Genomic DNA, 15,000 nt, shown 5'->3' on the forward strand with positions numbered 1-15,000 from the left:
TCTGTCCACCTGTCTGTCTGACTGTCTATTTGTCTTAGTTTCTGTTTTCCTTTCTTTCTGACTGTCTCTATGTCTCAGTGTCTATTTATCTGTCTGTCCACCTGTCTGTCTGACTTCCTGTCTATATGTATCAGTGTCTGTTTACCTGTCTGTTTACCTGTCTGTCTGACTGTCTATATGTCTTAGTTTCTGTTTTCCTTTCTTTCTGACTGTCTCTATGGCTCAGTGTCTATTTATCTGTCTGTCCACCTGTCTGTCTGTCTATATCTCTCAGTGTCTGTCCACCTGTCTGTTTGTCTGGCTGTCTATTTCTATTTCTTTGTCTGTATATCTATCTATCTGTCTGTCTGTCTATATCCCTCAGAGTCTGTGTATCTGTCTGTCCACCTGTCTGTCTTTCTGTCCATATCTCTCAGTGTCTGTATATCTGTCTGTCCACCTGTCTATCTTTTTGTCTGGCTTTCTATATCTCTTTGTGTCTGTATATCTGTCTGTCCACCTGTCTATCTTTTTGTCTGGCTTTCTATATCTCTCATTGTCTGTATATCTGTCTGTCCACCTGTCTGTCTGCCTTGTCTGTCCATATCTCTCAGTGTCTGTTTATCTAAACGTCGATTTTTAATTCAAGCAGATTTCCTCACATCATCTTCTCGAATCCAGGGCTGGACACAGGAAGTGATTTGTATTGTAATCATAATCCATTTCCGTGTGCAGGAAACTCGCACCATGTCTCATTTCCAGTACACGGCCTGGCCGGATCATGGAATACCAGACGTTGCGGATGGCATTTTGGGAATGATGGAATTAGTTCATGTCAGACAGGGTTGTCACCCGGGACCTCTGCTTGTGCACTGCAGGTCTGTCACTGAGTCTGTCGCTCTCTCTCTCTCTCTCTCTCTCTCTCTCACACACACACACACACACACACGCTGATCAAATCATCAACTGCTTTCTCACTCACACACTCCATCCTCGTCTCGACTAACTGCCTGTTCTTCACCGCTCTGACAAATGACCCATCTGCCCATGAAAATTCATCAGAGCGAGAGGCTCCACGTCTCCCGGCGCTCCGCTTCGCCCCGGACCTCCCAGGCTCCATGCATTTTAATCCCACCATTTGAATAGAGTGCGACATGTTAAATATTCAGCACCTGATGTAGCACGCCGGCAGCCAATTAACTCACAGGCTTCTGCACAAATTCACTCATTAGCCCCCTCGCTGTAATGTATGAGAAAGGTTCTGTCTGACAATATGGACCTTAGCGCCTCGCTGACCTCCGGAGGCAAAGCGGGGGCAGAAATAGGCTTGATTGCGTTGAGTGATTGGTCTTGATTGCCTTTGCTTTTTGCAGCGCCGGCTGTGGAAGAACTGGGGTGATTTGCGCCATTGACATTGTTAATGACCTGCTGCATAAAAAGGTAGGAAATTTTCTCTAATGTTAGCAGTGTGTACTGTATGGCTTACAATGACCGTGTTACCAGTGTTCCTTTCACTTCTTCAAGGTCTAGACATCCACTTCCCATAACTGCTATCATTCTTGTCTCATTTAACACCCAATATTTTATCAAATGATGACATGACCATCCTCGAGATATGTTATATCTCATGTCATCTTATATAGATAAAATATTACATTATATATATTGTAGTTATATATTATAGTTCACCCAGTGTGTGCTGGGATAGGCTCCAGCAGATCCCCGTGACCCTAATTAGGAATAAAGCGGGTATAGGTAATGGATGGATGGATGGATGGATGGATGGGTATTTTACTATTTTCTAAAGCTTTTTCAAAATAGGCTCAAATTTTCCGAAGATTTATGAAGATTTATTTCTCATGTGATGTCATCATAACACGCGTTCAAGCCGAAGCCCATTTCCCTACATGTACAGCTATCATAGAAAGTCATTACTTATGCCCTCACTAGTAAGAGCTTAAACAATGAACCCTTTGGCTGCGATTTTAATACAAATAAAGCACAAAATTCTATAATAATCTAACTAGCAGAAGCACTTCATTTAGAACAACATGGTTATGCTATAAAGAGTGAGGCATATATCCATATAGATGTTAAGATAAGATAAGATAGTTTTATTAATCCTGAAGGATTTTTTTCTTTTGCCAGAGACTGCTTCAGATTACAAGAAAAAAAAAAAAATTAAATATAAATAAAAAATAAATGAAATAATTTATATATACAAAATAGTACAAAATGTATTCAAAAAAATAAATGGGATATTCTAAATATACAAAATGTATTAAATTTTGTATTCAAACCTATATTCATTAACGCTACATGGAGCGCAGCTAAATAAAACCTTAAAATGACTAATACTGAAAATGTCTGTCTCAGTTTTATTAAATGTACTTGTGGTCATGCTGTAACGTGGTGTCGATGCATTCCTGATTCGTGTCCTTTATAAACCATGTATGGTGCTCGTGCTTGATTCATTGCAAACTCGCATTGGTTCTCTGTTAGAAAATCGGAGACGATTTCAGCATCATGGAGTTAGTCTTGAAGCTGAGAAGACAAAGACCGTCGGCTGTTCAGACTAAGGTAAAAAAAAGAAAAAAATCAGTAGCTGTGTCACTTAAAACACTGAGCAATGGTAAAGTTGGGAAATTCCTCCATTATTCATGCCCACGATCAAATATTTATAGGTACATTTAATAGGTACAGTATATATATATATATATCAAATTCAAATTTTTTTGTATATGTATGTGACAAATAAAATTTGAATTTTATATATGTATATATATATATATATACTTTATATATATACTTTATATATATACATATATATATATATATATATATATATACACACACACAGTATATATGTGTGTACGTTATATAAATAACTGAGAAAAATAATGCTTCTGTTTTGAGGTTTTGAGGTCAGAAACTGTTGTTTCTCATTTCCCCCCAGGAGCAGTATGAGTTTGTGTTTCATACTGTGGCTCAGATGTTTGAGAAGGTCTTGCAGGAATCTTCACAGAAACGTCAAAGCCTGGTACTTTAAATCCCAAACACATCACATAATATTCTTACACATACTGCTCTTGAATCCTTAATTAGTTCAATTATTAGAATTAAAATTTTATTTATTTGTCACACACACAACCGTAAACAGTGTGACACGGTGAAATGCTTTTTGAATGTCCGTGTCATAAAAATAGAGTAAAATAGGATATATAGTTAGAATAAAAGGAGAAATAGAATGATCTGTATAGTAGCAAAGGGATAGAGAGAGAGAGAGAGAGAGAGAGAGATGGCTGTTATGAATAAAATCTGGATCTGTGCAAGTTTAGTGTAGGATATGTAACAATCCAGAAAAGAATCCGGAAGTCCAGAAAAGTCCAAGCTCTCCAAGTGTTCTCCAGACTGAGCACCTAAATTCCCTGTGGGAAGAAGCTCTTGTTCGTTCTCTCTGTGTTGACCTTTAGGGAGCAGAAGTGCTTCCCTGAACGCATCAGTGAGAGAAGAGTCCATTGTTCAGATAGCTGAAGTCCAGCACCGTGTCCCTGGCCTTGGTCCAGTGATTCTCTCATTACATCAGCTGATTGCACCACCCTCTGGAGAGCTGCCTGTGCCGCTTGGTGCTGTCTCAAACCAGGCTGTGACACTTCCCTTCAAGATGCTCTCAATAGTGCAGGTATAGAAGGTCCTTAGCATCTTAGAGGGCAGTTTAAAGCCTCTTATGCATCTACTGGCCTTGACCAGGATGTTGATGTGACAGGACCGTGACAGGTTGTGTCATATTGTATGTTCCTGGAAGAAGAAGCTTTTATTAGACATATTTATTACAGAACAGTGAAATTCGTGCTTAGGAAATTGAGGTCAGAGCACCGGGTCAGAGCGTACATCCGGGAGCAAGTTCAAAACTTGTTTGCGTCAATAAAAAGCCAAGCGAAGTGAGTTTGCAAATTTTATAAACATTTTTACGAAATTCTTATAAAAGTTTCGAAACACGGCACCAACACATGATACTAACGTTGCCTTAGACATGTGTTCAAAAGCTAGGTGATTTTTCAGGTGTTTTTTTGTTGACAGATCGGTGGCGTTGGTGATCTGTTCTGTTTTTAGCCCAAGCTTGGTGGCACGACTTCCTGTGAGGACCCTTGACACGGAATGCTTGGTTTGGGTCAGTTCTTTGTAAGCAGCCGTACAATTTACATACGCTTCATATTGGTCATATAGGTAATATTTTTGGGCATCTGGAACGGATTATCACCATTTACATTATTTCTTATGGGAAAATTCATTTCACGATACAAATTTTCACCTTAAGAACTCGCCTCCAGAACCGATTAAATTCATATGCCGAGGTTTCACTGTACTGGGGAATGAATCCGTGCTTTTCTGATCAGTAACGGAAAACCTTAAAAATTTCACGGTGAAGACATATCTCTCTCTCTCTCTCTCTCTCTCTCTCTCTTTAAATTAGAATGTAAGAAATTTCCAAAAGAGAAGAGAGATAAGGAATAACTGCAGTTTAGTTTTAATCGATCAAGATTTGAGCGTATTGTGAAGTGTAAGTGTGGCTGTAATGACCGCTATTGGCCTCTAGAGAGCCTGAGCAGAGAACACATTAAACTGGGATGCAAGAGTTTAACACTCAGCTGAGGACTCTGTTGGAGAGTCTGATACTGCTATGAGTTTCAATTATATATTGCGTTTGCTTCAAATAGGAATTTAAACAGTAATAATAACAATAATAATAATAAGAAGAAGAACTGTAAGAATCAGTAAACCATCTCTCTCATCTCTGTTGTTTTAAACAATGCTTATAAAGCCCTAGGCCACTTTTTTATTTATTTTGGTGTTGCTCAACTTTACTTCCTCCAAGTCCTTCTATAGCAGCCTTTAAAAAATGAACTTCAGCAGGAAGTATTCTCACCCTCTGCTTCCTCTATGCAAATTTTCACACCAGCCCGTCGGCTTAAACAGTCACTCACACAAGCAGCAGGAGCAGCAGCAGCAGCAGCAAGGCTCACAACACAAAAGCGCCTTTCTCTTTCCTCGTCCTCTCTTACTTTATTTCTCTCTCTCACTGAAAGATTCAGCACTCGCAGTCTCACTACGCCAATGTGTTGCCCCCAAAGCCGGCGCTGAGGTCATTCTCTATCGGCTGTGAAAACCAGAATACAAGGTAATTACACACCCACACACACACAAACAATTCTTTTTATATCTTTTTAGCAGATTCTTATCTGCTCTTTTAAAGCATGTGCTCTTTTTTCAACTGTACAGATTTTTTTATTTTTAAAGATCCGTCGCCGATAAATCGGCTCCCGACGGACGGTTCAGAAAATACCAAATAATATGCGAAAGAATTAAACAAACGTTAGTGTAAATACTAGAATGAGCTCTAACATCCACTGACATCGCATTTAAATGCAGACGGAATTAAACATGTGTTATTATGACTAATAACCTAGTGATATGTTCTAAGCAACTGATATGAAGCCTGATATATTATTGATATATTATTGTGTCAGGGGACGGGTGTTACTTTAACAGAGCTTTAGTGTGCCAATATTATTTCACGTCCTGTTGTAATGAAAAAACAAATGATACGTTATGTGTGTGTATGTTTTCAAGCTCACGGCTGCTGTACTGTATACATTCATTACTCAATAACTGGAGAATGCACTCCTGTTTGCGAATAACGAATCAATACGATTAATATTAGCGTGCTATGTGCCAGAGCTATTTCTGTGCGCAAGGCCCGTCCCCTTCCCCTGACTTGTTATTGCAGAAAAACAGTGGTTTGTCGTGACAGGAAATGGTTTATAAGGGAATAATAAAGATATCACACTGAGCTCAACTGCTTAAAATATTGACCAGTGTGGTATCAGTAAGGAATAATACGCAGTAGGGAGATAATGAAGGGAGATATGATGGAGTATCAGTAGCAGCCTGATTTGTAGCAGCTACTCTTATAGTGTCGACGTTGACTGAAGCTGAATTGTTTTTAGGTATCGTTTTATTTATCTTTAACGTTAGAGTTGTTTTAGTTAGCTAGCTAGAATTAACAATAGCGCACAAGTGAATAAAACCGAAGATGAATACCGCCGTCTGCGGCTCTATAGCCTATATATATAACAAGTATAAAGTCCAACGTTGCTTATAACACTAAATATCGGTGAAGTGACATTTACGACACAGTATATAAAGTACGGTTTTGTTCCTGATGAAGCTACACGTCATCCAGCTGGTTGATTTGTCCTCTACGTTCCACTTCAGCTCACACTGGCAACCTTTTTGTCTCACTCTTTATGTTCAGTTTATGGAGCAACGTCAGACTTCACACTGTTATATGGTGAATGTCGGCACGGACTACAGAGCTATATAACCTATTCGTATTCGGGCTTACTGACTTACTGATATTGTTAATCCTAGCTAACTAACAACAACTCTAAATTATTTACCCATTTCCGTCTTTCTTTCAGTCCCAAGCAATTTAGATAACCTTTGTGACTAAGGTTTGCATTTAACAGATCACATATAACTATGAAAGTGTCTCTTTTTGCGATAAAGTCATCATTTGTCTAACAAATTACTACGTACTATAATTCTATAAGACTTCGGGGGCACAAATCTACAAAAACAAATGAAAACAGAACGCAGTTTGTCTATTATTTTGATCTGATTTAACATATCCAGGTGATAAACTGGAAAAGAAGCACAGGGAAGAAACAATTATTTCAGTCACTGGCTCTGAAACACAGCTCTCCAAAAAAAAAAAAAAATGCTTCTGCAAATGCAGATGATTTCCATCACTTTTAGTAAAAAAAAAAAATCTAAAAATAACAGTGAGACAAAGATCACTTCTTTATGCGGATGTCTGTAAGTGATGTCTGTAACACTAGTGTAGAGAAACTATTTCAGAGTGAGAAGTGGAAATTTGACGGAGCAGAGTGATACAGAGCGGAACGGCCCGGTGCGGTTGTATTAAATATAAACACTTTTGTAATGTCTCTAGAGCAATTTAAGTAAAATAACTGTTATAGCAGCACACCGTCACACACACAAAGACGTCACAATTTCCCGTGATGGAAAACTTTTCCGAAGCACTGACACTGGAGACTCCTTCACTGCTTAACATTTTAACGACAAAAAAAACGTACGTTTATTTATCTAATCCTTTGGTATTTATTATTAGATTATGCGAAATGCCCACAATATAAGTTCCTGTTGCTATAGAGTGTTTAACTTAAGAATTTAGCCACTCTTTCTGACCATTCAGAAAGGACTTTAAAAAATAAACCAGAATAATCCATGATTAATATTAGGTATGTGTTTGATTTGATAATTCGACTTGTTTTCTACACAAGGTTTCAGGCTAAGCAGAAGAGAAATCTTACTGACAGAAAGCATTTATTCGTAACTCTCGTTGATATGCCGGGGGAATAAAAACCTGTTGTGCGTTTTGCAGAGAAAGAGAACACGCAGTTCCTGCTTTCAGCTTGATGAAACACTAATCTAAAAACGGATCATTTTGGCACTTTCATTTTTAGACCCAACAGTCAGCGTTTCAGCCCCCCGGGGACAAAAAAGTCTCGAGGTTCGGGAATGTTCTTCCTGACCATGCGTGAGACTCAAAGTGACAAGAAAAGACAGCAAAAAAACAGTTAATAAAAGATAAAGTCTTGGAAATGATATTGAAGTATGAAGTAAGCAGCTAAGAGAGAAGCTAGCCAGAGGATTCAGGCTGCAGTGTTGCAAAACTAACGTCTGTAACACCTTTTCTGCAGCTAGAAAGTCCTCCCACTATCTCAGAAATATTATTTGAAAGATTAAAAGGAACATAACAGTGTTGTACCTTAAAACTTATTATTGGAGAAACGATATCAGATCAGCTCTTGTCGTGATGTTGCGATGTCATAATGTCGTAACCCACGCATGAAATGTTCTTATGCTGCCTTCAGGCGCTATCAGAACGATCCTACTTCCCCCTTATGATGTACATTGCGAGTATGTCGTGCTCTGTGAACTCCAGGTTCATTCACACATATTTCACCATGCTCACACATGTCGATTTGTTTTTTCCTCTGTGAGTAAGTAGAGAAAAACCTACATGGTTTATACATCTACATCTCTACAGTGAACGGAGTAGGTGCAAGTCCATTTATGTCTCTCAAAGATGTACTTCCAAATCAAGGGAGTTTAATACGTTCTGTGTAAAACTCGTTCAAGTCTCGTTCATGTTCTACCTGTGATGCTGTCTGTGATCTTTAAATTGCACAGCCTTCATACAAATTTGTGTACACTGTCTGCTTGAAGTAGAGTAGGGTAGGGCATAGTAGAGTAGTGAAGTGTAGAGTACAGTTGAATAGATTAGAGTAAAGTAGTGTTGAATAGAGTAGTTTCGAGTAGAATAAAGTAGTGTAGAGTAGAGTTGAATTGAGTAGTGTGGAGTTAAATAGAATAAAGTATTGTAGTGTAGAGTAGAGTAGTTTAGCGTAGTGTACAGTAGAGTAGTTTAGAGTAGTGTATAGTAGTGTAGAGTAGAATAGTTTAGAGTAGTGTGTAATAGTGTACAGTAGAGTAGTTTAGAGTAGTGTAGAGTAGAGTAGTTTAGAGTAGTGTATAGTAGAGTAGTTTAGAGTAGTGTAGAGTAGAGTAGTTTAGCGTAGTGTACAGTAGAGTAGTTTAGAGAGTAGAGTAGAGTAGTGTAGAGTAGAATAGTTTAGAGTAGTGTGTAATAGTGTACAGTAGAGTAGTTTAGAGAGTAGAGTAGAGTAGAATAGTTTAGAGTAGTGTGTAATAGTGTACAGTAGAGTAGTTTAGAGAGTAGAGTAGAGTAGTGTAGAGTAGAATAGTTTAGAGTAGTGTGTAATAGTGTACAGTAGAGTAGTTTAGAGAGTAGAGTAGAGTAGAATAGTTTAGAGTAGTGTGTAATAGTGTACAGTAGAGTAGTTTAGAGAGTAGAGTAGAGTAGTGTAGAGTAGAATAGTTTAGAGTAGTGTGTAATAGTGTACAGTAGAGTAGTTTAGAGAGTAGAGTAGAGTAGAATAGTTTAGAGTAGTGTGTAATAGTGTACAGTAGAGTAGTTTAGAGAGTAGAGTTGAGTAGTGTAGAGTAGAATAGTTTAGAGTAGTGTGTAATAGTGTACAGTAGAGTAGTTTAGAGAGTAGAGTAGAATAGTTTAGAGTAGTGTGTAATAGTGTACAGTAGAGTAGTTTAGAGAGTAGTGTAGAGTACAGTAGTGTACAGTAGTGTAGTTTAGAGTAGTGTATGTATAGTAGAGTAGTTTAGAGAGTAGAGTACAGTAGAGTAGGGTAGAGTAGTGTAGAGCATAGTAGTCTACAGTAGAGTAGTTTAGAGAGTAGTGTAGAGTATAGTACAGTAGAGTAGTTTAGAGTAGTGTGTAGTAGTGTAGAGTAGAGTAGTTTAGAGAGTAGTGTAGAGTATAGTACAGTAGATTAGTTTAGAGTAGTGTGTAGTAGTGTAGAGTAGAGTAGTTTAGAGTAGTGTAGAGTATAGTACAGTAGAGTAGTTTAGAGTAGTGTATAGTAGTGTACAGTAGAGTAGTTTAGAGTAGTGTAGAGTATAGTACAGTAGAGTAGTTTAGAGTAGTGTATAGTAGTGTACAGTAGAGTAGTTTAGAGTAGTGTAGAGTATAGTACAGTAGAGTAGTTTAGAGTAGTGTATAGTAGTGTACAGTAGAGTAGTGTAGAGTATAGTACAGTAGAGTAGTTTAGAGTAGTGTAGAGTATAGTACAGTAGAGTAGTTTAGAGTAGTGTAGAGTATAGTACAGTAGAGTAGTTTAGAGTAGTGTAGAGTATAGTAGTGTAGAGTAGTTTAGAGTAGTGTAGAGTATAGTACAGTAGAGTAGTTTAGAGTAGTGTAGAGTATAGTACAGTAGAGTAGTTTAGAGTAGTGTAGAGTATAGTAGTGTAGAGTAGTTTAGAGTAGTGTAGAGTATAGTACAGTAGAGTAGTTTAGAGTAGTGTAGAGTATAGTACAGTAGAGTAGTTTAGAGTAGTGTAGAGTATAGTACAGTAGAGTAGTTTAGAGTAGTGTAGAGTATAGTACAGTAGAGTAGTTTAGAGTAGTGTATAGTAGTGTACAGTAGAGTAGTTTAGAGTAGTGTAGAGTATAGTACAGTAGAGTAGTTTAGAGTAGTGTAGAGTATAGTACAGTAGAGTAGTTTAGAGTAGTGTAGAGTATAGTACAGTAGAGTAGTTTAGAGTAGTGTATAGTAGTGTACAGTAGAGTAGTTTAGAGTAGTGTATAGTAGTGTACAGTAGAGTAGTTTAGAGTAGTGTAGAGTATAGTACAGTAGAGTAGTTTAGAGTAGTGTATAGTAGTGTACAGTAGAGTAGTTTAGAGTAGTGTAGAGTATAGTACAGTAGAGTAGTTTAGAGTAGTGTAGAGTATAGTACAGTAGAGTAGTTTAGAGTAGTGTAGAGTATAGTACAGTAGAGTAGTTTAGAGTAGTGTATAGTAGTGTACAGTAGAGTAGTTTAGAGTAGTGTAGAGTATAGTACAGTAGAGTAGTTTAGAGTAGTGTAGAGTATAGTAGTGTAGAGTAGATTATCATTCAGCTACAAGAGCGTTAGTGAGATCAGACACAGACAATGTTGGCATGGTGAGGAGGCTCCAGTTCCAGTTCATCCCAAAAGGTGATCAGTCAGAGTCAGGGCTTTGTGCAGGAGTTCTTCCAGTTCAACCTTCACCTCCACACCATGTCTTCATGGAGCTCAGGGGCCTTGTGCACAGAGGCTTTGTCCTGCTGGAACTGTGCTTCTTAATTCTTAAAGGGAAAGTGTAAATAAATTCTGTACAATTGTGTGCTTTAAACTTTGTGAGAAGAACCATATATGGGCATGATGGGCATGTCAGGGTGTACAAACCTTTGGCTATATAGTGTAGACTGCAGAAAAACTAAAAAATAATATAATATAAACAATACAACAACGCTTTATAAGAGAATTATCCAATGCTTATGAAGCCCATATGAAGCAATTCCTTTAAAAATTTGTGCTGCTCAACAAGGACAAGGTCTGATTTGAAATGGCACCATCAAAGACATCAACAGTGGTGTCTCGGACCACTTTAGATCAGTTTGCCCAATGCACAGAGGATGTCCCCGGTCGTAGACCGGTCTTTGTCAATAATTTTGACACCTTTTTTAAAAACCTGATCCACCTCCTCAAAAGATTTTCACTTTAGCGTAAACCTAGACATCACATGAACCTCTTTATCACATCTTCACAATCACCATCATGACCGTTGTTATCATAACCATCACTTGCTCCTCTCTGCATAGAAAACCTCCTGCGCTCCGTCCGAGGTCATCCCATCCTCATTCGTCCGCCAACATGAACGACACGTACGCAGTCATCAACAAGATCAAGCAGCCCCCCACAGCTCCGCGTCTCGTTACCCACCACTACGACAACGAGAACTTAACCAGCCAGAAGGCGTCTACGAGCGACATCTACAGCATCGTAAAGCCGAAAAACAGAGCAGTGGCGAACACGCCTGCTAGCACGGTTCCAGTTTACGCCCGAACATGGAAACCCAACCACAAGGCTGCAGAAGACATGGACTGCGATGACTACGAACCCCTGCCAGGTGAGCAGACCGCCAAAAGGGTTCTTCAGCTTAAATATAACTTAACCTTCTGTCCAGAACTCTTAATCGTTTCAAGGAGAACCACTCAGGAACACTTGTTTTCGAGAGAAAAGAAAGATTTACACATGTGTGGGTGTGTGAGGTGGCAGCAGGCCATACTGAGATGTTGAGAAGTTGTTAAATAATACAGGAAGTCACACATTCAGAGAAAGTGCTATCTGTTAAACAGAAACTGAATCTGCACCGATGTACATTTACCATTTTTGCACTTTTAGGGGAATGTAGTATATGCAGGTTGGTATTATTTGGTATGACCTCCTTGTTATCACGTCTTATTAAGGCCGATCGTTTGCTTTTACTCTCTATTGTCATTCGGCTGAATGTTTTCTGAACAGTGTTACTTTAAGTTCTTCATTCAGGCAGCTGGCTTTGAGTTTCTACACATGTTTCAGGAGAAAAATTACTGCATGATTATAACATTATTTTGTATCTTATTGGGTATGTTAATAATGAAGCAAACCAGCATTATGGGATGTTTGTATGTACAGCTGTTTTTATTCTATGGTTACAGCATGAACGTCTTGCATGTGGAACCTCAGTGTACGAATGCCCTCCTTTACGAATTTTCACCTAAGTATTGAAATTTTGCGTTGGCGTAGAAAACGTTTTCGGCTTCCGAACGAACCGAAAGTTGCGCGTACGTCCGGGAGCCGATCACAACTTGTTTGCGTCAGTGGAAAGCCAAGCGAAGCCGACCTAAACAAGTTTATGACTTGATTTCTTTCAGTCAGAGAAAGTTGTTTGGAAAGAGTCAACCCACAAGACCAACGTTGTCTTCGGCATACGTTTGAAAGCTACGTGATTTTTCGGGTGTTTTTTTAGCCGACAGATTGGTGGCGTGGGTGCTCTGTTCTATTTTTAGCCCATGCTTGGTGACATGACTTCCTGTGAGGACCCTTGACATGGAATGCTTGGCTTGGGTCAGTTCTTTGTGAGCAGCCATACAGTTTACATACGCTGAGTATTGGGAACATTGCTCATATTTTTGGTCGTCTGGAACGGATTATCTGCATTTACATTATTTCTTCATTTCGCAATACAGATTTTCACCTCAAGAACTCGCCTCCGGAACGGATTAAATTCGCATGCATGAGGTTCCACTGTATGTCGTCAGGCAAATTCAATAAGAAATAAATATTACATAAAGTTTACGAGAAACTATTACATTTCTCAACAAAACATGATTTCGTTTGCTTAAACTAAACATCAGCAGGCAGCAGGCCAAACTTAGAACGTATTCCTTTTGAGCAGAATGAATTGAATTCATGTAGTGTTAATCTAAACCTAAAAAACTGAATTAAATTAAATTAAACTAAATTTAGCTGAATAAAACGTTCATGCTAGAAAAGTCTAATGATAGATGTGTCTTTTGCAAGATCACAGCGTTGTGGCTTTGATTCTCAGCTCAGTTGTGAAGATGTGGCTATAAACAGCTGAAAAAAAACACTACGTGACCTTTAGAAATAAAAAATAATAAATAAAATTTGATCAAATCACTGTGGTGACAGAGGAATAGCACGAGCTCTGAGCTGTGCTGTTTTGGGAAAGTAATCCACCCCCTTCATATCTATAGTCTATATACACCGATCAGGCATAATATTATGACCAGTGACAGGTGAGGGCAGGGCTGTTCTGGCAGCAAAAGGGGGACCGACACAATATTAGGCAGGTGGTCATAATGTTATGCCTCTATATATTTATATACACACCGAATGACTGAAAATCATCACCTCAGAGTCACGTTATTATTGATTTATTGGAAGAAATACACACTCTATCGATGACTGACCCCTAATCAAACCGCAGACGAACACTCCAGCTCTTTCTTATTACGAATCAAATCCTCATATCGAAACACGGAGCATTTTAAATATCAACCATCATCAATTTTCATTTCTCAAACCAGTAACAAAAAAACAGAACTTCTTTTCTTCCCTTTTTTTAAAAAAGTGAAGTTTTCATTTAAGGATCGTTTCATTTCTGAGGAAAAAAAAATATAATAAATATATTATAAAAAAATATATTATTAAATAATAATAATAATAATAATAATAATATAGAAACAGAAGATTATTTATGTTTTGTATTTATTTGCATTTATTATTAAAATAAATACAAATCATTTTCGAGGGCTTAAACCTGATCCTGATTTTTTTAACAAGTTAAGAGCTAAACTTGGATTTTTGTTTTCCTGCTTGTGATCGAGCTGCCGTGTCGATCCGCGAGGTGAAATTGACTCGGGTTGCTCCTGTAATAAGAGGTTGTGTGTGGTTGTTGAGTTTTGGACAGAGGCTTGTGCGGGTTTTTGTCAGCGGCGCTCGGATAACGCGTCTTTTTTCCCCAGTTTTACTTCTCCTTTCTGAATTCCTCTCATTCATGTGATCGTCAGTGTGACGGGAGGGCAGATTTTACTTCATTTTACCTCAGGATTTTTTTAATTTAGTCTTTTTTATTAAGTCTATATATAAGGAGTGAGATGACCTGCACTGGCTTGTTATGACGTTAGATCAGCCTTCTGCTTTTCTTTTCTCCTGAAATACTCTGATAAATCTGAAATGTTTGGTGTCAGACACCAGATTAGCTGCTTTAAAAAAAAACAGAGTTGTTGGTTATGTTAAACGAACTATTTCAGTACAAAGCAAAGAACGTACATCGAAGAACCGAACATGAGACTTTTATAGAAAAATATATTTAGAAAGCAAACCTATCGGGTACGGAAGAAATCGCGTAGGCTTTATATTTTGAGATTTTTCTGTGTAGCGCTCGTTTCAGGCCCACGAGAGACAAGAGACGTTAGCGACTTGCTAGCGCAAACTGCTGATGATTTATTTAGTCTGAAGTTTCATAATGGAATCATCAGATTCAGCTGGATTTCCCTTCACACAACTTTCTTCCTGTTATTACACAACCTGAGTGTGCGAAGGCGGAACGTCTAGCCGCTAACTCATGACTATCAGATTATAAAATACTGCCTAAGGATATAAAGAGATACAAAACAACACTGACCTAGTGTCTGACTAATAACTTGTATAAGTGTGTGTGTGTGTGTGTGTCTGTTTAGTTGTGTATGTATGTGTGTGTATGTGTGTGTTTGTTTAGTTGTGCATGTATGTGTGCTTGTGTGTGTTTGTGTGTGTGTGTGTATATGTTTAGTTGTGTATGTGTGTATGTATGTGTGTGTGTCTGTTTAGTTGTGTGTGTGTATGTATGTGTGTCTGTTTAGTTGTGTATGTGTGTATGTATGTGTGTGTGTGTGTCTGTTTCGTTGTGTATGTGTGTGTGTGTCTTTTTCGTTGTGTATGTGTGTGTGTCTATTTAGTTGTGTATGTATGTGTGTGTGTCTG

The 15,000-nt window shown here is 38.3% G+C and overlaps 1 protein-coding gene across 2 annotated transcripts in view; it reads left to right on the forward strand.

Moving 5' to 3' along the window:
• Window positions 1–15,000, forward strand: part of ptpn18 (protein tyrosine phosphatase non-receptor type 18) — a 38,389-nt gene that overhangs the window by 16,576 nt on the left and 6,813 nt on the right. For both annotated transcript variants that reach the window (XM_058389721.1, XM_058389720.1), the window contains exons 8-13: window positions 715–857; window positions 1,353–1,419; window positions 2,482–2,559; window positions 2,936–3,019; window positions 5,067–5,158; window positions 11,289–11,596. In XM_058389721.1, the coding sequence (XP_058245704.1) occupies window positions 715–857; window positions 1,353–1,419; window positions 2,482–2,559; window positions 2,936–3,019; window positions 5,067–5,158; window positions 11,289–11,596 (772 nt within the window). The remainder of the gene's footprint in view (window positions 1–714; window positions 858–1,352; window positions 1,420–2,481; window positions 2,560–2,935; window positions 3,020–5,066; window positions 5,159–11,288; window positions 11,597–15,000) is intronic.

This window comes from Hemibagrus wyckioides, linkage group LG05 (assembly GCF_019097595.1).
Source record: "Hemibagrus wyckioides isolate EC202008001 linkage group LG05, SWU_Hwy_1.0, whole genome shotgun sequence".
NCBI lineage: Eukaryota > Metazoa > Chordata > Actinopteri > Siluriformes > Bagridae > Hemibagrus > Hemibagrus wyckioides.